Source organism: Ovis aries, chromosome 3, assembly GCF_016772045.2.
Source record: "Ovis aries strain OAR_USU_Benz2616 breed Rambouillet chromosome 3, ARS-UI_Ramb_v3.0, whole genome shotgun sequence".
NCBI lineage: Eukaryota > Metazoa > Chordata > Mammalia > Artiodactyla > Bovidae > Ovis > Ovis aries.
The window spans coordinates 150,456,824-150,483,697 of record NC_056056.1 but is presented as its reverse complement, the minus strand read 5'-3'; the positions used below and the strand labels follow the sequence as shown (position 1 = coordinate 150,483,697).

The window sequence follows — 26,874 nt, the reverse complement described above, 5'->3', positions numbered from 1 at the left end:
AAGAGATGAAAAGAGAAAGGGAGGTGAGGATGTGGAGTGAGTGAATATAGATATCTCACCCTAGAAGTGTTTTTATAAAAGGGAGTCGAAAATGTTGTAGTTGGTTGCAGGGGTTAATAGTCAGCCACACGTTGCTCTGGCTAAGCCATGAGAAAATCACCATGGGAAAAGAATAAAAGCAAAATATAACAATACAGCATAACCCAAACAAAAGTACATCAGGTTGATTAGTTGGGGTCATCATGCCCTGCTAATCTAAGGAAAAACATGATGTGGCCCTTGGAACACTAGGTCAGCGCAAGTTCACATCACTGCTTGTGCACACACCAAGATGTTTTCCCAAGATGTTTTCCATATGCAGGTCTATGCCCTCCAGCTAGACGATACCCCTTGTATAAGAAAATAACAAAGATAGTTTAAAGTCATCAATAAAATGGGAGACATGACTGGGGACACAGGAGGCTGACTTCATCGCCACACCACAGATGCTTTCTGTTGCCAAGACACTAAATAAAAGCGATGCTCCGAAGAACAGGGCTCTTGATCTAAGAGGTCTTGAGTCCCCTGGTCCCATCTTTAAAACTTTAATTCTGACTCTAGTTTATTGTTCCCAAACTCTGCGTCTACCACTTTTGATCCCTACCTGCTGCACTGGCCGAAGCAGTTAGAGGGTTATATAGAGCCTATGGAGAGTTCTTTGTAAGATGAAACGTTACCAGGGCAGCTCATTCAGTGATGGGCATGATCCAGCAAAGGGGAGAAATTCAGGATGCAGGAAACCCTCAGCCTAAACTGGGGTAGAGAGAGGGCTGTGATGAAGACTGTATTTGGAGACTGTCATTTGAGGAGCAGAGGCCCTTCATCCCAGTGATAAAGGGGAAGGAAGGGAGGATGGGCCCAGGGAAAGATGTTAGCTCTGTTATGCTGGCCAGGAGGGGAGTATTCTGTATGAGGTTGCTTCTCTTCTGTCAGTGTGATATCATCTGACAGATGACTTAACTGTAAGACAGACTCGAAAGTCATCTGCTGAGAGCAGAGTATGGAAGGCCAGTGGTTGGTGTGTGTGCTGGGACTTTGAAAACAGAGAAGTAAACAGGGACAGTCATTTTGGAGAGTGAGGACACCAACACAGAAGCATTTCAGAGAAGTGACTGTGATGACCAGGTAGACTTGAGGGCCCATTTGAGATTTGTCTTTGTGAATTTTAAGTGAGGGGAAATCCTTGGTGGTTCCACAGTTAGGCCTCTGTGCTTTCACTGTTTAGAGTAAGAAGTCAAGCCCTCTTGGGGAACTAAGGTCCCAGAAGCTGTGTGGCACAGCCAAAACAGATTAAAAATTTAAAACAATAAGTAAGATATCAGCATGCTTATGGATTTCTCTAGCAGTACTGTTTCAGTACAGGTGAGGATGTAGGAAATACTAAGTGTCAGATCATTATTTCCCAGTACACACGTATTTCTTCAGAGGCATTAAATGGCTCTAAACAAAGGAAGACAAGGTATGAACTGCAAAGCGTTTAATGAAAATGTTTTTCTTTTACAACATGCATAATTTCACATCAGTTTAATAGCAATTAATTCAATGCTTGCAAACTCATCTGCCTCTGAATTTAGTCATAATGCATGAATTTAAGCTAATAAAACTAAGGACAATCAACAGCTCATCTAATCCTTCTTTATATTCCTCAGGATCAGCAGGATGCATAAATGAGTTCTTTATAAAGGCTAAAATAGGTGGATGTATCAATTGTGAGTTTATTTTTAAAAATCTGTGTAAATGCACCATTTCTACTAAAACATTTAAACCAAAGGTCACACTTATGAAAACAAAATTCTTGATTGGGGCTGTTCCCATTTTTAGCCATTTGACGTTCTGCTCTTTTTGACTGAACAGATGAGAGTTCACATGCCTACACAGGTGGGATTTTGCCTAAGATACATTTGCTTAGAGATATTCTTGTGTTATATTTTCTTGAATATTGGGAAGTAGTTATATCATTCAAGATTAAGTCTGGGTTATCCCTTTGAAGAACTAAATGTACTAGAGATACATTTGATAAGGAAGATTTTAGACAAATATTCACCAGCATTCGTTCTGTTAGCAAGCTGAAAAATCTTATAGGCCTAATATCAAATAAACACGTGAGGTAAACATCAAGCCTCTTAGAAGAAAGACCACGTGCTCCTGCTTCTGTAAAAACATTATTTGTTTGAAAGAGTGCTAGTATAACCTTTTACTCAACTGTTATTTCTTTAATATGAAAAACAGACAAAATGAGCTGAAGATGAAAACTCCACGGTTACACTCTGCAACCCTTAACATAACTGGTGACATCTCGGTTTTGACAGTTGTTTTTCCATGCCACCCTATGAAGAAAGATGGAACAAATGATGATAAGATTGAAACATATCTTCATTGTGTTATACAAACTTCAAATCCTTTGTGAGAACAAAATAGTTAATCAGTACATGAAATACAAGATACAGACAGATCCAAATGTTGCTTATTTATTAATTGGAAACATGTATACCAAGGCCTTCACATCTCCCCAAGGCTTCACTAGAGCACAGAATGCTGAACACAAATGTTGAGTCTTGGGTAGTCCACAACACAACTGCAAAGCGTGTTCCATATTTACTTACTTTCAAAAATAATTTCAAGAGATGACAAGGAACTGGTAGAGTGTGGAAAATCTTAAAAACTCTGGAAGTCCTTCAAATACATTGAGGTTAAAGTAGATTGTTTCTATGTAATACACTGTTTAGCATAAATCTTAATGTTTTAGATTTTCAATTTTCAATTCCCTTGGTCTTAGAGAATATTCCCACACTTTTCTCATAACAGTAAGATAAAACTGCTCCCTACCCTCCCACACACCCCTGTTTTTGGCCACACCACATGGCCTGTGGTATCTTAGTTCCCCAACCAGGTACCAAGTCCCCTCCTCCTGCATTGAAAGCATAGAATCCTAACCACTAGGGAAGACCCCAGATCTCTCCTTTAATGCTTAACCCATATCTTGCTCTGTGAAGGGAACTTACATAGTGTTGAAGGTTCATTATACTTGAAACACAAACAAACTCAGAAAAAGAAATCAGATTTGTGGTTACCAATTGTGGATACTGTGGGTGGGGTGAGGGGTGGGAATTGGATGAAAGCATTGGAAAGTACTACAAATCTCCAATTATAAGATAAGTAAACACTGGAGATGTGATGTACAACATGAGGAATATAATTAACACTGCTGTGTCTTACATATGAAAAGAGATTAGAGAATAAATCTCAAGATTTTTTATCACAAATTTTTTTCTTCTGTTTCTTTAATTTTTTTAAATTTATTTTTAAATGAAGGATAATTGCTTAACAGTATTGCATTGTGTTTCTTTAATTTTGTATCCGTTGAGATCATGGATGTTCACTAAAATTACTGTGATGATCATTTCATGATGTATGTGAGTCACTATGCTGTACACCTTAAATTTATGAAGTGCTGTGTGTCAATTACATCTTAACAACACTGTATGGAAAACAAAAACAAAAAAAGAACATACCATGCTGTAATGCCTTGCTGACTGACAATCTTCTTTGCACATGCTACAGCTTGAGTGATGTCATCTTTCAGCAAAGCTGAAAAAGAGGTGGTGAGAAATGAGGACAACGTTCACAGAAATTCATGTAAATTTTAGGTTCAGCCAGCTTTATTCTCTTAGGCTGAGGAAAGAACAACTAAAATTATCTTTTTAAGAGTCCTTGTATCTGTGAATATTGGGAGAAAACTCTTTCTCTCCATTCTATGCCATTTGGCATGAAATAAAGCATTCTGTTTTTCATTTGCCAAAGTCATTGGAAACTCTGGAACTGTTAACTAATATGACAGAAGGTTCTTTTTTCACTGGACACTGTGAAAACAAAACAAAAACAAACAAGCAGAAACCAGTCTAGCAGTTTTTTGCTCAGCAGTTGGAAAATTTATTCCAAAAAAAGAAAAGTAATAAGTGAGGTACCCAAGATGTATGTATTAATACAGAGTTAGATTAATAAAAATTAATAAGATTGATATTTGTTGAGAAAAATGATATTGTGTAATAGTGAGCAAATTGTAAAGTAGTAGCACAATTTCATTTTTGTTGAAGCATATTGCTTACAGGTTTGTATGTGGGTACAGATGTGGATTATATAGCTTTTTACATTCATGTACGTGAGTGATGTGTATTCTGAAAGAAGATGTGGATACCACAAGTTACCGTGGTCATAAGTCTCTGGGTAGTAGAACTTTTATTCAATGACCACAGATTATTGTATAATACAAATAATTTTTTAAACTAAACTAACTGTATATAAAAGATATGTCCAGAAACTAATCTTCTTTATTAGGAATTTTAATATTAAAAATGAAACAATATCAAATTTGCAATACTTCTCCAATATTTTATGCAATAAATATTGATGTGCACACGTGTGTGTGTGACTCTTTGCGACCCCACGTACTCTAGCCCCCCAGGCTCCTCTGTTCATGTTGATTTTCTAGGCAAGAATACTGGAGTGGGTTGCCATACCCTCCTTCAGAGGATCTTCCCAGTCCGGGGATTGAACCTCTATCTCATGTCCCCTGCGTTGTCAGGAGGGTCCTTTACTACTAGCCCCACCTGGGAAGCCCTAACTATTGCATATGTTATCTCAGTTTTAAAAGGAACTCAATAGAACATTTGTTTCACCTCACTTAAAAACAAATCCATATATTAACTTGTTAGAATGACAGTGATTAAATAGGAAGTGTATGTTTTAGATATGCAAACTAAAGAATTTAGGAATGCAATGTGATAATGTTTCTAATTCACTTTAAAATCACTCAGCAAAAAAAAACCCTACTGTATAATATATACATAAAAGAAGTAAATATGACAAAATTTAAAAAAAGACTACACAACTAAATTATCCCTAAACCTCTCCCAAACCAGGTAAATTAGTAGGAATGGCATTGTTCTTTACAAAGCATCAACATGTCCAGTTATAATACAGTGATAGATCATTCCAACTCTTGTATGTCAGCAAACAGCAACCTTCTATGATACCAACTTTTTAATTTCTTACTTAAGGAATTATGAGGTAGATGATAAAGCAGTTTCTAGAAGTTAAGATGGAGTTTTTCTGGGTCTCATGAACTCTTCAAGACCTTTTCATTTGTACTAAGTCTCTCTTCTTATAGGTACCACCAAATGGGCCCTGTGCCATCCCTCAACATTATCTTATCTTACCACTGCAGGATACACCACAGCCATTAACTGCTTTTGGGGTTTTGCCATCATTACACCACCATTTGCTGTTGATTTGAAATATCCCATAATCAGTGCTTTTGCTTCCAGGATTATAGTTTATAGCTTGTGTGTTATAACGGCTTTCTCCATAGGCCAAACACATCCCTGAAAAAAAAACATATTATTAGTAATAAACAGCAACAGCATATGACTTATCTTTCATAGCACAATTCTATTTTACTAATGACTTAATTTAGAAGCATAAAGATATATTTTACTTGTAAATATTTTAACATTTGGTGTTAGGGGCCCTTAGGAGAATCCTTTTGTTAGCAAATCATTTGCTAATACTAATGAAACAAGATAACACGTTGTAAAAAATATTAAACTAGCTGTGTCTTCCATTGCTCCCATGCCCCAGGTAAGATTGAGCCTAGAATAGAAAAATCAACAGAGTGGTTAAATGGGTTTGGTCACTAGCAGCAGATGCATATGCTAATGAAAAAATCTTTGTACTAGGAAAAATAAGGATTTACTAGGAGAAAGAAAATTTCTTATGATACCTAAAGGTTAATTTGGATACCAAATTACAATCCAGACAATAAGACTCATAGGACAGGAAAGACTATGTCATCCATCCATCCATCTAGCCATTTGCTCATTTACTGAAAAATAGTTATGGAGCAGAACTGTCTGAATTCACTCTGAAAAATACAATGTTGACATTGACAGGTATGGACTGAAATACAAGGGAACTTTTCCTAAGGCACATCTTGAATTCTGTGCAAGAAAATGAAAAATAATTAATGAACTAGAGTCAGAATAATAGAATGTTATCTCATGCTACATTTCAGGGATCCTTATGTAGATATTGACTGAGGAGAAATAGGTTCCTATAGTCCCTGTTCTAAGAGTTCAATGTAATTTTTTATAAAACGTGGCTGTTAAAAACCGGGCATCATGGTAGGGGGATTAAAAATGACAAAAATACTGCCTTACGCTTGCTTGCAGAACCCAGATTCCCAGCTGGAAATGGCTGAGGGCTGAAGTATATCTTGTAGTCACCCTACAAGTGCCAGCTGGCAAGTTTAGCGGCACTAGAGGAGTACAGCAAGACCTGGCATGCTTAGAATGGTGTAGAATTTGACCCTCCCATGCCTCATTCCTTCCCTTGGTACATCTGATTCTGAGCTGATGTTTTGAGCCATTGTAAATGTACAAACCCTTCAAGAAAAGAAAAAAAAAGAAAAGCCATTCACTCAAAGTCCCTTTCTTCTTCTTCCTCAATTCGTATCTGTTCCACAGCTGGCTATTTGGAAGGATGAAGAATAGTTAACTTACAGTTTGCCAAGCTGACTCCCTTGTAGCCAGCCAATCCAAATTTCTTCAGAGTTCTGGCAAGCTCACACCTCTCAAATTTCTTGCCCTGGACAGCAACAGAAAGGACAAGAAGCCCCAGAATAAGGAGAGCTTTCATGTTGACAGAAGCCAAATGTCCAAGTTGACCAGGTGAGCTGGACTTGGTATTTAACATCTTTTCACGTCCTTCTTTTCTGACCATTTTGGGAGCTCCACCCTTGGAGACATGTGGAAAGCAGGGATTGTTTATTGCTTCACTTACACTAAAAGTTTTGATGTCCTAAGAGTTAATTGCAAGAAAATAATGAAATGATATAGCTTGAAGACATTGCTCAGAAAGAAGTGGGATTAGCTCTATTGCCCAAAGAGGAACTTCCTCCTATTTTATTATGAATTTGAGCAACTAGGAGGAAAAAAAACCTGAATGAACATATTACACAATGGAAAATTGCTCCCATCTTTGATTCACATTCATTTGCATTCAGTTTTTGATGTGCTTTCATTATGTTGTCTTCATCTTTTTCACTTAGAATTATTTTATGTACACTTTCCACAAAGAATGTGACACACTGCCTGTTGTTCTGATAGGCATATAGCTTTTAAAGCACCACGTTGATCATGGATTCCTATACTGACTCTTTTGGTTGTTTCTCAGTTCTTAATTTGTAAATCGATATTTTACTGTTATAAGTAAGCCTCATGTGAACATTCCTAAGTCCTTTCTGACAATGTCTTACTTCACTTTTTCATGTTAGAACATAAAGAGTCATTGTAAAGCAAGAAAACAGTATAGTAAAACCTACAAAAGAATAGCAGAATCATGCCACCCCAAAATCTTCCCCTTTGGCACAAGGATTATTTTGAGCTGAAGGCAGTTGAGAAGAAGCAGATTCAAGAAAAGTCCCCTTCCTCCCTCTACTTTTCTGGAAGTAAAACATAAATTTGTGCAGAAAGTAATCACTTAAAACACTACACACTTATCAGCCCCAAGGCAGCACCTGAGGACTCTGCAAAAGAGCCTTTACTGACTAGCTATTATCTTCCATTCTTTCTTAATGTATTTATTGCCCCACAATTTCCAACTCTTGGAAGCCTAGTACTCTGTTCTCTGTCTTGTTGCTCACTTAAAAATATATTGTTCTTTGGTTAAGATAATCTGTAAGTCCACATTCTAGCTTTCTCCTTGAGTTAGTCATCCCTGCATTACTTACAAGTATACATGAGATGTATATGTTAATATACTTGTTTACTTTTCTCTTGTTAATCTGTCTTTGGTTACAGAGCGCCAGCAAAAAAATGAAAAGGGTAAAAGGAAACACATGTTTCCTCCTGTACAGTTTCTAGTGATGAGGATGGGACTCTGAAAGGCTGGAATACTCCACTCTCCCTGGAGACTGCAGTTGAGATACGGGATAACTGACAACAGACCAACAGAAGGTAAGAGATCTTACCATGTCAGTCTCGCAACTCTCTGTCTATAGTGCCTAGTCAAGAGAGAAGGAGAAAGATTTCTCTTTGTCCCTTTCCAAATTCACAGTGGCAGGAGAAAAACATTTGTGAAAATGGATATTGAATCATGACTCTTGTGAATCTGATTTTGGTAATCAATACCTATGGTTACTGATTCTTGGCCTCCCAGGTAGAGTCATGTTCTCCTTTATCATAAGGATGAAAAACTATCAGATGAGATTCTCCATTTGTTTTATCTTCTGTATTGAGAGCTTGGCTTTATAACCAGTGAGAATGTGCCCTCTGGTTTCTGCCCCTTGTGGGGTACAGGTTTCTGTTCTACTTGCATCAGCAGCCAGCTAGAAGCCTAAGGCATGAAGTGACAGGCAGCATTCTCTGTCCAAACAAGCTGGCTCTCAGGGAAGTGTGTCTTAATAAAGTGTCCAAATTCATAAGGGGCCTTTTTGGTCTCTACCTTCATTGCCTGCTTCTGAGGGGAAAAGTCACACAGCATTATCACTTTGCTGGTAACCCAGGTTAGGAGGTGGGTGATTTAAGATGTCTCACTTTGTGAGAGATAGAGGTTTATTTGTCACCTGAGACAAGGAAGGTCTGTGCTTTCTTAGGCTTTCTCTGCAGAGGCTCTGCATCTTGAGAAGGCTACATTTCTTAGAGAACACCACTTGTATCCATGGCTAAACCCTAATATTGGTTTTAAGCCATAAAAATACTCACAGGTTGGAGTCAGAACTGAAGTAGATATAGTGAAGATTTGGACTTTTACACCTAAAAGATTTTTTACATTTTATTTGTTTATTCACTTATTTATGTGTGGCTGCTCTGGGTCTTCGTTGCTGTCTTCAGGCTTCCTCTAGGTGCTGCTAGCAGGGGCTACTCTCTAGTTGTAGTGGGTGAATTCATGGCAGTGGCTTCTCTTGTTACTGAGCATGGGCTGCATCCAGGCTCCCAGGTTCTGTAGTTGTAGAGCGTGGGCTCAGTAGTTGTGGCGCATGGGCTTAGTTGCCCCACGGCATGTGGAATCGTCCCAGATCAGAGGTCAAACCCAAGTCTCCTGCATTGGCAGGGTTCTTAACTACTTTACCACCAGGGGGTCTCTAAAAGGATTTTTTTAAGTTTATTTATTTCTGGCTGTCGTGGGTCTTGATTGCTACGTGAGCTTTTCTCAAGTCGTGTAGAGAAAGTGCTGCTCTCTAGGGTGTGGGCTTCTCATCCCCATCATGGTGGCTTCTCTTGTCTGGACCACAGGCTCTGGGGCACATGGGCTTCAGGAGTTGGAATCCATGGGCTCCGTATTGCAGGTCCTGGGCTCAAGAACGTAGGCTCAGTCGTTGTGGTGCACAGGCTTAGTTGCTCTGGAGCATACGGGATCTTCCTGGATTAGGGATCAAACCCATGTCTCCTCCATTGGAAGGCAGATTCTTTACCACTGAATCACGAGGGAAGCCGGCTAAAAGGATTTTTAAGGGAGCTCTAGTCTTAAACAAATGTCCTCTTGGTACCTATAGGAAGATCAGATTAAAGAAGAAAGAAAGAGAAAGGAAGAAGAAAAAAGAAGAGAGAAGTATACACAGAATACCTTGGCTGTATATATACAAAACACTTCCTTAACATGTTTAGGAGGGGACAATCAGAGAACCAAATGTCAAGAACTGCAGATGGCACTCAAGTTGGTGTGAAACTTATGGAAATATTGATAGTGAGGAAACAGATTTGACGAAGGTCAAGAAAGTGCATAGAAAGTCTTGATAGACTGTCCCCTCCTCTGTAAGCTGACCCCACCAGGTCCAGACTTTCCCATATTTGGGACAGGTATTACTGAAAAAAAAAAAGATTGAGCTATCTTATCCAACCATTAAAGAAAAGAAAAACATTATGGTAATAATCCTAGATTTCTGGTAATAGGCAAATATGCCTCTGTGTTCCTTTTTCGAAATTCTTTCTTAGTCCCTTGGAAATATTGACCTTACCATGCCTTTGAAATGTAAGCATCCTAAAAGATAAATGTTGGCTAAAGCAAACATGGAACTGGGAAAAAAAAAAAACAAAAAAACAAAAAAATGAGAGACAGATTTAAAAAAAAAAAAAACAAATTGCTATTTGACATTTCCGTAAGCTCTTTCTTCAGATTTTGTCCACAGCCTCTATAAGATTATCTATTAAAGACAAGTAAAAATTTTTTCCACGAATATTGGTAAAATGCTTCAGCCATCTGAATGGGTATACTTAACTTGTTCCATCCTGCAAGAAACACCGTTTAGATCCAGCTATTCTTTTATAATAGTTATAAGAAATAACTACTCTACTTTTACTTTAAACTTATAAACCATAGAAGTTTCTTTCTCACAGCTCTGGGGGCTGGGAAGTCCAAGATCAAGGCACCAGCACATTGGATTCTTCTACAAGTCCTCTTCCTGGTTCATTACCAGTGCTTTCTTGCTGTTCTTCACAAGGTAGAAGGGTCTCTGTGGGGTCTGTTTTAGGAGCACACGAATCCCGTTCATGAAGGCCGCACCCTCATCACCTGAGAACCGCTCAAAGGCCACACCTCCAAATATATCATCTTTGGGGCTTTAGGATGTCAACGTCTGAATTTAGGGATAATACAAACAGAATATAACTACTCTTATAAAGCTATTCTTTTGTAAGTTCATCTCAAGGTGTAGCGGGAATGTTTGGGAATTTTAAATCCCTCAAAATGTGTTAGCTTCCTGCCCTAGCAATTTGCTAACAGTTGATAATGAATGAATATTGTTTATGATGTAAGATTAGTTCTCAAGATTTTCAGTGTTCTGGGACTCTGTCCGGTGATCTTAATCAGGAGTCCTGGGTTATTGAAAAAGGGGAGTCTATTTACAGGTCTTCCTTGATTACGGTGAGGTTACATTCTGATAATCCTACTGTAAATGAGACATATAGTAAGTCAAAGAATGTATACTATACACCTAACTGACCAAACATCATAGTTCTGCCCAGCCTACATTAAACTTTCCCGGGATAGATATATTAGCCTATAGTCGGGCAAAATCATCTAACACAAAGCCTATTTTAAAACAAAGTATTGAATATCTCATGTAATATATTGAATACACTTCTGAAAGTGGAAGACAGAATGGTTTTCTGGGTACAGAATGGTTGTAAGTATATTGGTTGTTTACTCTTATAAACAAAAAATATCACTAGCCTGGGAAAAGATCACATTTTCTACTGAATGCGTACCACTTTCATACTGTTATAAAGTTGAAAAACAAGAGCAAACATGAAGTTGGGGACCTTCTCTACTGTAATAGCAAATTCAGACAGTGCTTGCCATGTTCCAGGTGTTATTCTAAATAGCTTAATATGTATTAGCTCACTTAACCCACCTTGAAAAAGGTATTGTCAACATTGGTATTTTACAGATGAGGGAACAGAAATTCACTGAAGTACAGCAGTTTGCCCACAGCCCCTCTGGGTGTGAGTAAAAGGCCCCCCTGCCTGTCCACCTGCTTTTCCTGTAAGCTCCACCCAACACTTCAGCAAAACTACCTGTTAAAGGCCCATCAGAGTGCCTCTAACAGGAAGTTCATCTGAAAGCAGGCCAGTTAGTAGAGTTAGGATCTGCGGGAAGTGGAAGGACAGGCTTGGTGTCAGAGTGCTGTATCATCCTTTTGTCGTTGCTATTCACTTAGCATTCCATTTAAGTGAGTATTCTAAGTTACAGAAAAGGAGACGCCTACCTGTGTTTTCGTATATAGGTTCTGTTTTCTGCAAGAAAATGATGGGGCAGATAATCAAATAATGTGTTCGTTGTGCTCATTTTTAGTAGGGGAATTCCCTGGATCCAGGAGAAGAAAGCTTCTGGGAGAAGTCACAGTTCCCAGGAGCCACCAAATACTTGCAAAGGCTGGAGTTTTACTTCCTCATCAAGAATGAGCCTCTCTAAAGAAACTCAGGAAACTGATTATGCAAACTGTTGAAAGTATACACTTGTCTGGAGTGAATCAGTACTTGCTTCATTAAGTGCTGAGTTAAGAAAACAGCTTTTATAAAGATTGGGGGAGATATGGGGCAGGGGGTTGATGGTGGATATGGTGCTCAAAAGGAGTGGGCAGGATAAATAACTGTCAAGTGAACTGTATTAATTCCATCTGCAGGTTTTTAGCTTCTGATTTTTGTTGGATTTGAGGAAGTTTTGGGGGTTTGGTATCATTTTGGTTTGATTTTCGGCAGATCTTTCTCTTTAATTCTACAAGATTAGAATGACCAGGTAGAGGACAGACCTCCCTATACTAGCTACAGTGTCTGATCTTAGTTATGGTTTCCAAAGTTCTTTGCTACTCACTTGGTAGCTGCTGAACTTAGAAAGCTCCTCTTCTATTTTCTGAGAAAGGTGAGAATTGCGTTTTTAAAAGTTTGCACACAAACAGAAAACATCAGGAGTCTGTAAACGTCATAGAAGTTAGGTTTTGGCTTTGTGTCTGGGAGGGAGTCCCTTTATCCAGGAGAGTTGGTTTTGATCTTTCTAGGCAACAAGGCTTACCGTGGATGCTCCTCTCTCTTCAGCAGCCACAGGTCTGCTTGTGGCCTGGCATGTGCACCCTCCCCTTGCTTTAGCCACCCCGTGTGGACACAGGAGATTAATTAAACCCTGTGCAGTTCCTTTTCTCTGAAGAGTTCTAGGAGACTCTGCTCGAGAGGCCGTTCTGATTTTCAAGTGAGAGAAAATCTGCTAAACTTCTAGTCATTCTGGAGTAGCACCCTGAGGTGTCTTGCCACAAGTCAGAATCTTTGAATTCTGAGGCGATAGCTTAAATTCAAATCTTTTCCTTACATGTGTGATCTCTCAAGGAAAATGTTCCAAGTCCATGACTTATAGGTAAAACTGAGCATGTCTCTGAATGCCTGATTAATAAAAGATGGAGCCTTCCCTGTTGGCTCAGTGGTAAAGAATTAGCCTGCCAATGGAGGAGACGCAGGTTTGATTCCTGGCTTGGGAAGATCCCTTGGAGAAGGAAATGGCAGCCCACTCCAGTGTTCTTGTGTGGGAAATCCCATAGACAGAGGAGCCTGGTGGGCTACAGTTCATGGGGTTATGAAAGAGTCAGATATGACTTAGTGACTGTAACAACAGCAACGATGAAAGATGCTTGTCTGAGAATTTACATGGCAGGATTAGAAATCCAGGAACTTGACTGTCATCCTTCAGAAAAGCCCAAGCCTCATTGCCTTTGTTCCAGACAAATTTTCTGCAGGCGTTTGTGTGTTTGGGAAGGGTACGTGCTTCAAGGAAGACAGTGTGCAGGGTGTGGGTGAGGCCGGGGATGGTGTTTCTGTCCCTTGTGTCATGCCTGTGTCACTTCGTGCCACCCTCCACCCCTGGCTTGCTTTTAAAATTTCTGTTGTTTTGCAAGCAAGGTGAGGCAAGCAGAGGCACTGTAGTTCTTAGGGGAAAAGTTCTATGTAGCTTATAATTGGGAAAAGCTGGTGTTTAAGATCTGTTGGATCATACTTCAAGACAAAAGTGAGGTCATTACCCAATTTCTTTACGGACCACCTCCAGAACTACTGGAGGTGCTGACTTTTGAAAGGAAGATTCTTCTGTACCTCACCCCAAAGCTGCTACTAAGCCCTGAGCATCTCCTACTTTATCAAGCACCCCATGTTTTTTCAGATACTAATAACTGTAAATCTTAGAGCTCTTCAGAGTATTTCATAGACTGAAGAGGTATGTCCAGGTACACAGTTCTCTCTTGTTACACAGATTACTTCCACAGTTGAGAGCAACGGCCAGCCTGCAAAGAGACTCCCTGCCCTGCCTCACTTAGCCCTGGAAAGGAGAGTTCTATGTATATGTTACCCTGTGCCCTGCCCATGGCTAATTGGATTTTAGTTAGACCTCAGTTGCAAGGCTGTTGATCAATTAGACTTTCTTACAATTTCACGTTAAGAAACAAAGCAAATGTAGTTAGTCCGTGATGAGTACTCATAAACTGGAGGACTGAATGCACCAGTGGGCCTTGTGTCAGGGGCAGAGAGAGGCTGCAGACGAATTTAGCCTCTACCACTGGAGAGCTTTGCCCTGTCCAGGTACCTACAATCAGATAGGTTTTGGCAAAAGGTTTGTCCCAGTTTCCCTTGGTAAATCAGGTTTGGTCATTATATTAGTCATACATTGCCAAAGCTAGTTACAAAGTTTTTTTCTTGGGATGCGGATGTTAAACATGTACTCTCAACAGATTTTAAACATGCAACAGAGTATTGTTAACTATAGTCACTATGCTGTATATTACATCCCCATGACTTGTATTATAACTGGAAGTTGGTACATTGGGACCTCTTTCACCTATTTCTCCCACTCTCCACCCACTTATCCCACTTCTGGCAACCAACCATCTGTTCTCCCTATACCAGCTTGGTTTCTTTCCTGTTTAATTTCGCATATAAGTGAAATCAGTCTTTCTCTGACTTATTTCACTTACCATAATGTCCTCAAGGGGTATCCACATTGTCACAAGTGGCAAATACATTCTTTTATTTACGGCAGAAAAGTATTCCATTGTATGTATGTATTCTATTGTATTTGTACGTATTCTTCATCCATGCATCTATTGATGGATAGATAGATATTCTTCTATACCTTGGCTATGATAAATAATGTTGCAGTGAAAGTGGAATTTCAAATTGATGTTTTATTGTTTTCAAATAAATACCCAGTAGTGGGAATGCTGGATCATATGGTAGTTGTATTTTTCATTTTTTGAGAAAACTCCATACTGCTTTCTGCAGTGACGATATCCATTTATATTCCCACCAAGAGTGCACAAGCGTTTCTTTTCCTTCACATCCTGGTTTTTTGTTTGTTTGTGTGTGTTTGTTTTTTGTTTTGGCCATACCACACTGCACAGCTTGCAGGACCTTAGTTCTCAGACCAAGGACTAAACCCAGATCTCTATGGTGAAAACACCGAGTCCTAACCAATGGACTGCTGGGGTGGCCATTTTAGCAGGTATGAGGTGATATTCCAGGGGTTTTGATTTGCATTTCCCTCATGAGTGGTTGGGCTGAAAATGTACCCGTACCTTTTCATGCACCTGTTGTCCATCTGTATGTCTTCTTTGAAAAACTATTCACATCTTCTGCCTATTTTTTAATTCTTTGGTTTTTGCTATTAAGTTATATATATTCTTTACATATTTGGGATACTAACCCCTTCTCATCTATGATTTTAAATATTTTCACCCATTCAGTAGGTTGCCTTTCTATTTTGTCAGTGATTTCCTTTTGCTGTGCAGAAGCTTTTTAGTTTGATGTTGTTCCACTTGTTTTTATTGCTTTTGCTTATGAAGTCTGATTCAAAAAAATCACCATCAAGACTGATGTCTAGCAACATACAACCTATATTTCCTTCTAGGATTTTTATGGTTGCTAGTTTTGCATTCTTTAATCCATTTGAGTTAATTTTTCTGTATGGTGTAAGATAGTAGTCTAGTTTCACTCTTTGGCATGTGGTTGCCAGTTTCCCCAGAGCTGTTTATTGAAGATACTCTCCTTTCACCACTGGATATTCTTGGCTCCTTTGTCTTAAATTACCAAACCATATATGCATGAGGCTCTCTATTTTGTGCCATTGCTCCATATGTCTGTTTTTATGTCTATAGGAAACTAGGACAAACCTAAACAGTGTATTAGAAAGCAGAGACAATTTTGCTGACAAAGGTCCATATAGTCAAAGCTATGGTTTTTCCGGTAGTTGTGTATGGATATGAGAGCTGGACAATAAAAAAAGGCTGAATACCAAAAAATTGATGCCTTCAAACTATGGTGCTGATGGAGAGGACTCTTTAGAGTCCCTTTGACAGCATGGAGAACAAACCAGTCAATCCTAAGGGAAATCAAGCCTGAATATTCACTGGAAGGACTGATGCTGAAGCTGAAGCTCCAGGACTTTGGCCACCTGATGCAAAGAGCTGACTCACTGGAAAAGACCCTCATACTGGGAAAGATTGAGGGCAGGAGGACAAGGGGCGACAGAGGATGAGATGGTTGGATGACATCACTGACTCAATAGATATGAGTTTGAGCAAACTCCAGAAAATAGTGAAGGAAAGGGAAGCCTGGCATACTGCAGTCCATGGGGTCGCAAAAAATCGGTCGCAATTGAACGACTGAACAGTCAAGACTGAGCGACTTAAACAGCAACCATAGAATTTTGATTAATGTCTCTTTGATAGTTTGAAATCAGGAAGCATGATGCCTCCAGATTTGTTCTTCTTTCTCAAGATTGTTTTGGCTGTTGTTTTGGAGTCTTTCATGATTTCACCCAAATTTTGGATTGTTGGTTCTATTTCTTTGAAAGATGCTTTTGGCATTTTGAGAAGTATTGCATTGAATCTGTATCGTAGTTTGGGTGGTATGGACAGTTTAACAATATTAATGTTCCAGTCCATGAGCACAGAATATCTTTCCATTTATTTGTGTTGTGTATTCTTCAATTTCTTTCATCAATGTCTTTTAATTTTCAGTGTGCATGTCTTTCACCTTCTTGATTAAACTTATTCCTAGGTATTTTATTCTTTTGGGAAGGCAGCTGTGCTCACCTTGTTGGTTTGCCAAGGCCGCACTATTTTATTCTTTTGATGCAATTATAAATACGAATATTACATTTTATTTATTAAATTCCTTCATTTTTTCTGATAGTTTATTACTATATAGAAACAAAAAAATTTTATCTTAATATTTGCATCTTGCAGCTATACTGAATTCATTTATTAGCTCTAGCAGTTTCCTTGTTGGGAGTCTCTAGGATTTTCTGTATATGTCATCTGCAAATAATCCGTTTTAATTCTTCATTTCAAATTTGGAATCCTCTTATCTTTTTCTTGCCTAATTGCTCTGGCTAGGACTTCCAATACTATTTGAATAAAAGTGGTGAGAATCCTTGTCTTTTTCCTGATCTTAGATGAAATATTTTAGCTTTTTGATGCTGAGTATGATGTTAGCTGTAGGTTTGTCATGTGTGACCTTTATTGTGTTGAGGTATGTTCTCTCTTCTGGAGAGTTTTTGTCATAAATGGGTGCTGAATTTTGTTAAAAGCTTTTCCTGCATCTATTCAGATGATCATATGGTTTTTATACTTCAATTTATTGATGTGGTATATCACACTGATTGGTTTATGAATACTGGAAAATCCTTGCATCCCTGGGATAAGTCCCATATGATCACTTGGGTATGATCCTTTCAACATATTGTTGGGTTCAGTTTGCAAGTATTTTGATGAGCATTTTTGCATTCAGTTTCATCCGTGATATTGACCTGTAATTTTCTTTTTATTTTGTGGTATTTTTCTCTGATTTTGGTATCAGTATGATGGTGGCCTCATAGAATGAGTTCCTTCTGCAATTTTTTAAAAATAGTTTTAAAATGAATAGGCATTAAAACTCTTCTCTAAATGTTTGTTAGAATTTGTCTGTGAAGCTATATGGTCTTGGACTTTTGTTCACTGTGAGTTCTTTAAACACAGTTTCAATTTCGGTGCTTGTGATTGTTCATATTTTCTATTTCTTTCTGGTTCAGTTTTTCAAGATTGTACCTTTCTAAGAGTTTGTCCGGTTCTTGCAGGTTGTCCATTGTATTGGCATATAGTTGCTTATAGGAGTCTCTTATGATCCTTTATATTTCTGTGGTGTAAGTTGTAACTGCTTTTTCATTTCTAACTTTATTGATGTGAGCACTCTGTTTTTTCTTGATGAGTCTGGCTAAATGGTTATCAGTTTTGTTTATCTTCAAAAGAACAAGCTTTTTTAGTTTCATTGATGTTTTCTATTTTTTTCTTCATCTCCATTTCATTTACTTCTGCTCTCATCGTTATGATTTCTTTCCTTCTACCAACTTTAGGTTTTGTTTGTTCTTTTTTCTGTAGTTGCTTTAGGTGTGCTGCTGCTGCTGCATCGCTTCAGTCGTGTCCGACTCTGTGCGACCCCATAGACGGTAGCCCACCAGGCTCCCCCGTCCCTGGGATTCTCCAGGCAGGAACACTGGAGTGGGTTGCCATTTCCTTCGGCTAGGTTATTTAAGAGTTTTCTTGTTTCTTGAGGGAAGATTCTACGGCTGTGATCTCCTTTTAGAACTGCTTTTGCTGTATCCCATGGGTTTTGTATCGATGTGCTTTCATTTTCATTTGCCTCTAGAAATTTATTTCCTCTTATTTTGTAGCATGTTGTTTAACCTCCATGTGTTTGTGATTTTTACAGTTTTTTTCTCTTGTAGTTGATTTCTAATCTCATTGTGGAATAAAGAGAATCACGAGTTGTGAACATAAAAGATACTGATTTCTATTTTCTTAAATTTACTGAGGCTTTCCTAAATTTATTGATCCATATGATCAATGATGGAAGACGTTCCATGTGCACTTGAAAAGAATGTGTCTTCTGCTGCTTTTGGATGGAATGCTTTATAAAAATCAATCAAGTGCATCTGATCTAAAGTGTCACTTAAGGTCTGTATTTTGTTATTGATTTTCCATCTGAATGACCCATTGGTGAAAGTGGGGTGTTAAAGTCCCCTGCTATTATTGTGTTAATGGTGCATTTCTACTTTTATGGCTGTTAGCATTTGTCTTATATATTTAGATTCTCCTATGTTGGGTGCATACATATGTTTACAATTGTTATATCTTCTTTTTGGATTGATCCCTTGATTATTATGCAGTGTCCTTCTTTGTATCTTGTAACTGTCTTTATTTTAAAGTCTGTCTTGTCTGATAATGTTATGATTTTCATGGAATACCTTTTTGTCATCCCCTCACTTTCAGTTCCCTATATTTGAAGTGGGTCTCTTATAGACAGCATATATATGAGTCTTGTTTTTGTAACCATTCAGCCAGTCTATGTCTTTGATTGGAGCATTTAATCCGGTTACATTTAAGGTAATTATTAATATGTATATGCTTACTGCCATTTTTTAAATTGTTTTGGACTTATTTTTGTAGGTCTTTGTTTTTCCCCTTCCTCTTTTCTTCCCTTCTCTCGTGATTTGATGACTAACTTTTTAGTGTTATGCTTGGATTCCTTTGTGTGTCTGTGTGTGTGTATCTATTGTAGATTTTTGGTTTGCATTTACCGTGAGGTTTGATACAGTACTCTATATGTAAACAACATGGTTTTAAGTTGCTAGTCCTCTAATTTCTAATGTTTTTCCAATATCTGCTTATAGTCTTCACACTGCTCTGGTTTTGATATCATATTTGTATATGAATGATTTCCTACCTTTATGTTTGCCTTGATCACTGAGCTGACTCATTTGTAATTTTCTTGTTTCTAGTTGGGGCTTTTTTTCCCACCTAGAGAAATTCCTGTAGCATTTATTGCAAGATAGCCTGGTGGTACTAAATTCTCTTAGCTTTTGCTTGTCTGTAAAGCTTTTGATTCTCTGTTAAATCTGAATAAGATCTTTGCTGGGTAGAGTATTCTTGATTATAGGTTCCTCCCTTCCATCCCTTTAATATATTGTGCTATTCCCTTCTGGTCTGAAGAGTTTCTGCTGAAAAATCAGCTGATAATCTTATTCCATTGTATGTTATTTGTTGGTTTTCCTTTGTTGCTCTTAATATTTTCTCTTTGTCTTTAATTTTTGTCAGTTTGATTAATATGTGTCTCAGTGTATTCCTCCCTGGGTTTGTCCTGTGTGGGACTCCCTGTGCTTCCTGGATATGGGTGACTGTTTCTTTTCCTATGTTAGGGAAATTTTCACCTATTATCTCATCAAATATTTTCTCGGGCTCTTTCTCACTTCTCCATCTGGGACCCCTATAATGTGGATGTTGGCATGTTAATGTCCCAGAGGTCTTAGACTGTCCTTTCCTCTTTTCCTTCTTTTTTCTTTACTCTGTTCTATGGCAGTGATTTCCACCATTCTGTCTTGCAGCTCAGTTATCCATTTTTCTGCCTCATTTATTATTATAGATTCCATCTAGTATATTTTCCATGTCAGTTTTTGTATTGTTCATCTTTTTGTTCTTTAGATCTTCTAGCTCTTTCTTAAACATTTCTTGTATCTTCTCCATCCGTGCCTCTGTTCTTTTTCCAGATCTTATATCAACTCTACTATCATTACTCTGAATTATTTTTCAGGTATATTGCCTATCTCAATTTGAATTAGCTGTTCTTCTGGCGTTTTATCTTGTTCTCTCATATAGGACATATTGTTCTGCTGTCTCATTTTGTCTAACTTTCTGTGATTGTGGTTTCTGTTCCACAGGCTTCAGGGTTGCAGTTTTCCTTGCTTCTGCTGTCTGCCCTCTGGTGGATGACGTCTAAGAGGCTTGTGCAAGCTCCTGGTCAGGGAGGCTGGTGCCTGCCCAGTGGTGGGTGGAGCTGGGTCTAGTCACTCTGGTGGGGGTGTTGTATCAATGCGTGTGTTTAGTGGGCAGCTAGTGGAAATAGTGTCTGACTTTATTCTTTTGGGCTCCAAAATCACTGCAGATGGTGATTGCAGCCATGAAATTAAAAGATGCTTACCACTTGGAAGAAAAGTTATGACCAACCTAGATGGCATATTCAAAAGCAGAGACCTTACTTTGCCAACTAAGGTCCATCTAGTCAAGGCTATGGTTTTTCCAGTAGTCATGTATGGATGTGAGAGTTGGACTGTGAAGAAGGCTGAGTGCTGAAGAATTGATGCTTTTGAACTGTTGTGTTGGAGAAGACTCTTGAGAGTCCCTTGGACTGCAAGGAGATCCAACCAGTCCATTCTGAAGGAGATCCGCCCTGGGATTTCTTTGGAAGGAATTATGCTAAAGCTGAAACTCCAGTACTTTGGCTACCTCATGTGAAGAGTTGACTCATTGGAAAAGACTCTGATGCTGGGAGGGATTGGGGGCAGGAAGAGAAGGGGACGACCAAGGATGAGATGGCTGGATGGCGTCACTGACTCGATGGACGTGAGTCTGTGAACTCCGGGAGTTGCTGATGGACAGGGAGGCCTGGCATGCTGCGATTCATGGGGTCGCAGAGTCGGACATGACTGAGCGACTGAACTGTGCTGAACTGATAGGCTCAGGAAGACTTTAAGCAGTCTGTATACTGATGGGAGGGGCTGTGTTCCTGCCATGCTGGTTGTTTGGTCTGAAGGGTCCCAGCACTGGAGCCTATAGGCTGTTGGGTGGGGCCAGGCCCTGGTGAAAAAATGGCGGCTTCTGAGAGGGCTCACGCCAGTGAGTACTCCCCAGAACTACTGTCACCAGTGCCTTCATGCCTACAGTGAGCCAAAGCTGCCCCCCACCTCTGCCTATACCAGCATGAGGCCCTCCAATACCAGCAGGTAGGTCTTGCGCAGCCAGTCTGTGTTCCTTATGTCTGCCATGTCTCAGTTCAAGTTACTTGTGACCTTGTGTGCACCCTCCAAAAGTGAAGTTTCTGTTTCCCCAGTGCTCTGGAATTCCTGTGATCAAACCCTGGCCTTGAGAGACAAATGCTCTGGTGGCTCCTCCTCCTGATGCCAGAACCCCAGGCTGGGGAGTCTGACACAAAGTTCAGAATTTTCACTTCTGTGGGAGAACCTCTGTGATACAATTATTTTCCAGTTTGTAGATCACCCACCTGGTAAGTGTGCAATTTAAATTTATCATAGTTGCACCCCTCCTACTGTCTTGCTATGGCTTCTTCATTGTCTTTGGCTGTATAGGATATCTTTTTGGTAGGTTCCAGTGTTTTTTGGTTAACAATTAGTTGTGATGTGGGTGTTTCCATGAGAAAGGATGAGCTCACATCCTTCTATTCTGCCATCTTGTCTCTGTTCTCAAAACAACTGTTGCTCTTCAGCACATTATCTTACTTCAACAAGCCTCAGCTTCCTTCTATGAGAAGCTTGTCTTAGGCAGCCTCAAGATGAGTAGATCTCTGCACCCACTCAATAGAATCTTTAGGCCTATACAGAGGCTTTAATGGAGCTCCATCACATACATAGTCCAGATGGTCTCAACAACACCTTGTCTCTCAAGCCCTTTTCCATATAATTGGTTTGTTTGATTTTTAGTGTCTATTGATTTCTTTGGCTGCACTGGATCTTAGTTGTTGCCTGGGTGCTCAGTAGTTGTGGCATGCTGGCTTAGTTTCTTCGTGCGGGATCACATGTGGGATCTTAGTTCCCCGATCAGGGATCAAACCTGCTACCCCTGAATTTAAGACTGATTCTTTAACTACAACCAGTGGACCACCAGAGAAGTCAGTGGTTTTCTTTAATCAAAACTGTCTTGCTCGCATTCTGACAGCTTATAGCTAAGACTCTAGATTCTGGCCTTGGTGATGTTAGCCTGAGCTATTTAAACTCCACTTGGTTTTTTTTTTTCAAATTCCTTAGCTGTAGCTTATACTTACCTACCAAACATTTAGGCTTATAGAATTTTCTAGAGTTGGAGTCAGCAGACTAGATATCACAGGCCCACTGCAGCCACTCCCTTTTGGAACACAATGCATACATTCATTTATGTATTGCCTGAAATGGCTTTTACACTTCAGCAACAAAGTTGATTAGTTGCAACAGAGACTGTGCGACCAACAAACCCTAAAATACTTTTTATCTGGTCCTTTTTTGAACAAAGTTGGCCAAGCACTGCTCTAAAATAATGCTAAGGGACTTAGTTTGTCCCACAAGGTGGCAGATAAAAATAAAATACAATGCTATTTCCAGACTACACAACCTCCAGCCAGTCTGTGTTCATAATGTCTGCCAGGTTACCATCAGCATTGACTCTGATATCCCCTCAGATGAGAAATAAGTGTTCTTATGTGCCAGACATTTTACATGAATTGCCTTCCAGCTTTATCGACAGCCGGGAGAGGTCAGTGACTTACCCTAAGTTCATAATGAGCCAGATTCAAGCTCCTGTCTGAGGTGCACGCTTGTACTCGTACCTACCACAGTCTGTGTGTCTAAACTGTAAAAGATGACAGGGCTTTGAAACTACTAGAAGGGCTTTAAGCAAGGACTAGATTCTTCCACCAGGCTGTTTTATACTTTAGGGATTGCCTCCCCCCACCCACACACACATACACAAACAAAAGCTCAAACCTTTTCTCCTAACATCTATCAAGACTAGCTTTCTGTTTTTCCACTCCTCTTCACTTTCATTGTATTTGCTGACTTATGATGGAATACTCTAATTACTAACTCCTGCTTTGTACTAGACTTTCCCACTAGATCCTCTTCTGGTGATTTAGTTGTTCCTTTTGTATCCCTTCCTGCCAGTCTTTCCAGTTAATATTCTGAATGAAGTACTCAGTGGCTCATGAAAATTAATGTCACATTGTTTTTTCTTTTTCTGTCCCCAGGTATAGGTTTGACCCTTGTTTCATGTTTAGCAATCATGGCAGTGTCAGGACTCAAAGGTTTTCAAAACAGCTTCTGTAGTACCTCTGCGGTTAGATCCCTGCTCATCTCTTTCTGATGAAGTGATTGGAGTAGCTGTCTGAAGCTAGTCTTCAAGACCACACCTGGAAGGGGTCTTTGGACTGGCTTTAAGTCCTATTTGGAAAAGCGACCCTAACAGCTGACTTCCTTGTGCAATGTATTACGCTGGGAACTTTGCCTGAGTGTCAGGAGCGGCTGTCCCTGTTCCCTTTATTCAGCTGATGACAATACTCCTGAGTATTGTCAGACTCCTGAGGTCTTTGTTCTTACCAAACCCTTTTTGTCCTGGGGCCAGGTTTCTGTTATTCCCCATGTGGTCAAAGTCTGGACTTGTAAATCTATTCAGATAAATGACAGTGCTTTTGGGGGGGAGGGGATGTTTTTGGTATCCAGCTTGACCTAAAATCAAGAGGACCTGCATAGCATTCCAGATTGAGCACTTCACTATCAAAAATACTAATATCACATGGCTTGAAGAACCATCAGAGCTGAACCATCTGATTAAGAACAAAGGCCACTGTTTTTTAGATTAATAGAAATACACTGTTTATAATATTCATATAATATGGTAAGGTCACAAATTCAAAATATGTTCATTTGGGGGGAATTCTGTACTGGTGCTCCGTTAAAATAGAACAGTAGCACTCTCTTGGTATAGGTTAATTCCAGGTAGTTACTGAAGGGAATGGACATCTACTTGGCAGTGACTGCTAACCACATGGAGTGCCGGTTAACACCAGGGAGTATCAAAGGAATGAGTGTCTTCTGAAATCTGAAAAATGAAGTGGGTTAAGTATTTCAGCAGAGAACTTCCAAAGGTTGGTGAAAGCTGTGTTTTCAAGGGCCTTCTGTAGGTAGGGCTTTTAACAGGATGATGAAGGGCTGTAATAGGTGTAGTAAGTGCCTGCCCAGCTGGGAGCCATGTGTGAAGTTATGACACTCCCTCTACATTTTGCTGACATTCAGTTCATTTGTTATAAAATATAAGAATTTCTTAGGGTTGATGTAAAGTACCAACTGGTCTTCCCTAGTGGTTCAGTGGTAAAGAATCCACTTGCCAATGTAGGAGACCCAGGTTCGATCCCATGGTCGTGAAGATCCCTTGGAAAAGGAAATGGCAAACCACTCCAGTGTTGTTGCCTGGGAAATCCCATAGATGGAGGAACCTGGTGGGCTCTAGTCTGTCGGTCACAAAGAGTCGGACACAACTTAGCCACTAAACTACAACAAAATACCAGCTATGTGGCTTCTTCCCTTTCAGATAATTTCTTCCTGAGTTTTTGGAATCTTGTGTAATTTGGGCTTCGTTCACTATTCCTCTGTCAAAACTAGATCTTGACGTTTTCTCACTGTTTAGAATGCCTACATTTCTGTCTCTTGGCTTGAAGACCATTTCTTATATTGTCTTCACAAGAAGGCTAATTGGTAGTGGGGCAGCAGGGGAGGAGGAACTGTGGTTTATAAGCTGACCAACACAGGCAGTCATTGATTTTAGCTTTATGTAAGGTCCTAGGTTGGGCATTTAGCCCTTTGTAAGACATGGCCATAAGTAACTTTCTATCACAATTTCAGATCTCCATGTTGGGTTAATACCCATTGGGTTTATTCCTTTACCTCACACAATCCCAATAACCCTGGTAATAATTAGAAGTGAAATGAATACTTCTGCCGTGAACATTTTAGGAAAAGAAATTCTAACAGTTTGTAACTAAAAGCAAACGACAGTGTTGAGCGTGGTTATTGGCTTTATTCTATCCTTTGATTCTTAACATTAATCAGTCAGCTCCCACATTAATGAAAGTCGGCCTAGTTATTCCAGAATAAAAAGAAACCAACTCTTACCAGGTCTCATGCTGTGATGTCATATTATTCATTTATATGATGCTGGTTCTTGAAAGCAGGTAAGAGTGACACAGATCGCGGGCTGCTCTTACACTCAGCAGACTTCTGTTTGTGTTGAGGGGGTGGGGGATGCACTGAAGCCCTTTTTTTGTATCTCTAATTTTTAAAAAGTATTGAGCATTTCACTAATCTCTATGTCATCCTTGTGCAGGGGCCATGCTAATGTCTATATCATTCCAATTTTAGTATATGTGCTGCTAAAGCAAATAACTGCACCTCTCATTTTTGAATGGCCTCTGATGGGACTTTCTTTTGGAATGGTTTCATTCTAGATCTGTGCTAAAATCATCTTTCATAAAGAAGCCTCAGATTATAGTTAAAAACTTATTTTTAAATGTCTAGCAGACCACACAATGCACCGAAATTTTTCAGAATGGTATGTTCAAAGGCCCCACAGCAAGAGGCTTCCTTTATGTCTCTCTTAATTATACTGATTTGAATTTTGGTTATTTTTCCTTTAGGAAGACCAGGTCCATATGTATGGGGATAGGAAACTATGACCATTCAGAATAAACAGAGGTCCTGGGAATGAATAGAGATTTTGCCTTATAAGATTTCCTATTACAAAGCTCTTCCTCCCTCAGATACAATAACATTCCCTACAACTGAAAAGTAGAGAATGCCTTTGGAAGCATTCAAAATCTTTGAATTTGACCAACAGTGCTGTTGCAAAATATAATTTAATTGACAGCATTAGGGTTTTTGTACAAAGTTGTAATGGTATTCATGGAAAGTTATTCCTTAATCTGTGAGAAATGTTCTTAAATTTATTTTTAAGTGTCTAAGGACTAGTGTTGTTAACATAAGAAGATAAATTGTCCAGGATCCTTATTAAGAGAAAGCAAAGAGTATTTAAACTGATGCACCGTGGAACTTGGTGGGAACATTTGGCTCTTTCGTTTTACCCCCACTGAAGTCCCATTGACTTTGTGGAATTCCGGTGTTTGCATCATCTGTTCCTGGAAGTTCTTCTGCCCTGGCTCTGTGTCATCTGAGTCATTTGACTTAGAAAGTGCTCCTCATAGGATTCTGTTCACTGCTGCACTTTTCAATGAATTAAAGTGTACTTCTGTTCTAGTGGGATGTCTCCTTTGTTTTAGTCCACAGGTAGTAACTTTGACAAGATGTGGGGGTTTTTTTTCTGCTATAAACTGTTTAATTCTAAAACCGTTCACCTAGTACTGGAGACAGGCTATTTCTATGGGGTACTACAGTCCCTCCCTGGAAAGCTCATGTATGTGTCCCAGCTGACCAGTCTCTTTGATAAGCACCATGCATAAAATCCTTCCTGATAAATCTTAATGCATTTACAGTTTGGAGAAAAAAAAAGAAACTCTTATCTTGACCAGCTTTACTTAAATAAACTAAGCTCACCTTCATATATATCCAAGATGGTAGGGTAGAAGGACTTGCACTCATCTTCTGTGAGAACTCCAGAATTACAACTTGCTGCTGAACAGCTGTCAACAGGAAAATGTTGGATTCCACCAAAAAAGATACCCC

The 26,874-nt window shown here is 39.3% G+C and overlaps 1 protein-coding gene, 1 long non-coding RNA gene and 1 pseudogene across 7 annotated transcripts in view; 1 reads left to right on the top strand and 2 right to left on the bottom strand.

Annotated features, from left to right (window-relative positions):
• Positions 1-1,501: 1,501 nt before the first annotated feature.
• The window catches only part of LOC101102969 (lysozyme C, tracheal isozyme), a 76,299-nt gene continuing 50,926 nt past the window's right edge, over positions 1,502-26,874 (bottom strand). For 2 of the 5 annotated variants that reach the window (XM_060412806.1, XM_042246930.1), the window contains 5 exons: positions 26,746-26,831; positions 6,597-6,681; positions 5,256-5,420; positions 3,552-3,627; positions 1,502-2,366 (listed from right to left, as the gene is read on the bottom strand). In XM_060412806.1, the coding sequence (XP_060268789.1) occupies positions 2,300-2,366; positions 3,552-3,627; positions 5,256-5,420; positions 6,597-6,681; positions 26,746-26,831 (479 nt within the window). In that variant the 3' untranslated portion in view covers positions 1,502-2,299. Of the gene's footprint in view, positions 2,367-3,551; positions 3,628-5,255; positions 5,421-6,596; positions 6,832-8,798; positions 10,532-26,745; positions 26,832-26,874 lie in introns of those variants that run through there. The other 3 variants (XM_060412809.1, XM_060412807.1, XM_060412808.1) reach the window with 2 other exon arrangements.
• LOC106991077 (uncharacterized) lies at positions 6,713-26,448 on the top strand. 2 transcript variants are annotated; one of them, XR_009599931.1, is made up of 4 exons: positions 6,713-6,764; positions 7,896-21,381; positions 21,489-21,662; positions 23,391-26,448. It is a non-coding gene; the product is annotated as an uncharacterized LOC106991077 (long non-coding RNA). The 2 variants fall into 2 exon arrangements; XR_009599932.1 differs by having other exon boundaries at positions 7,896-8,051; positions 11,887-26,448.
• LOC114114169 (U6 spliceosomal RNA) lies at positions 25,478-25,577 on the bottom strand (annotated as a pseudogene).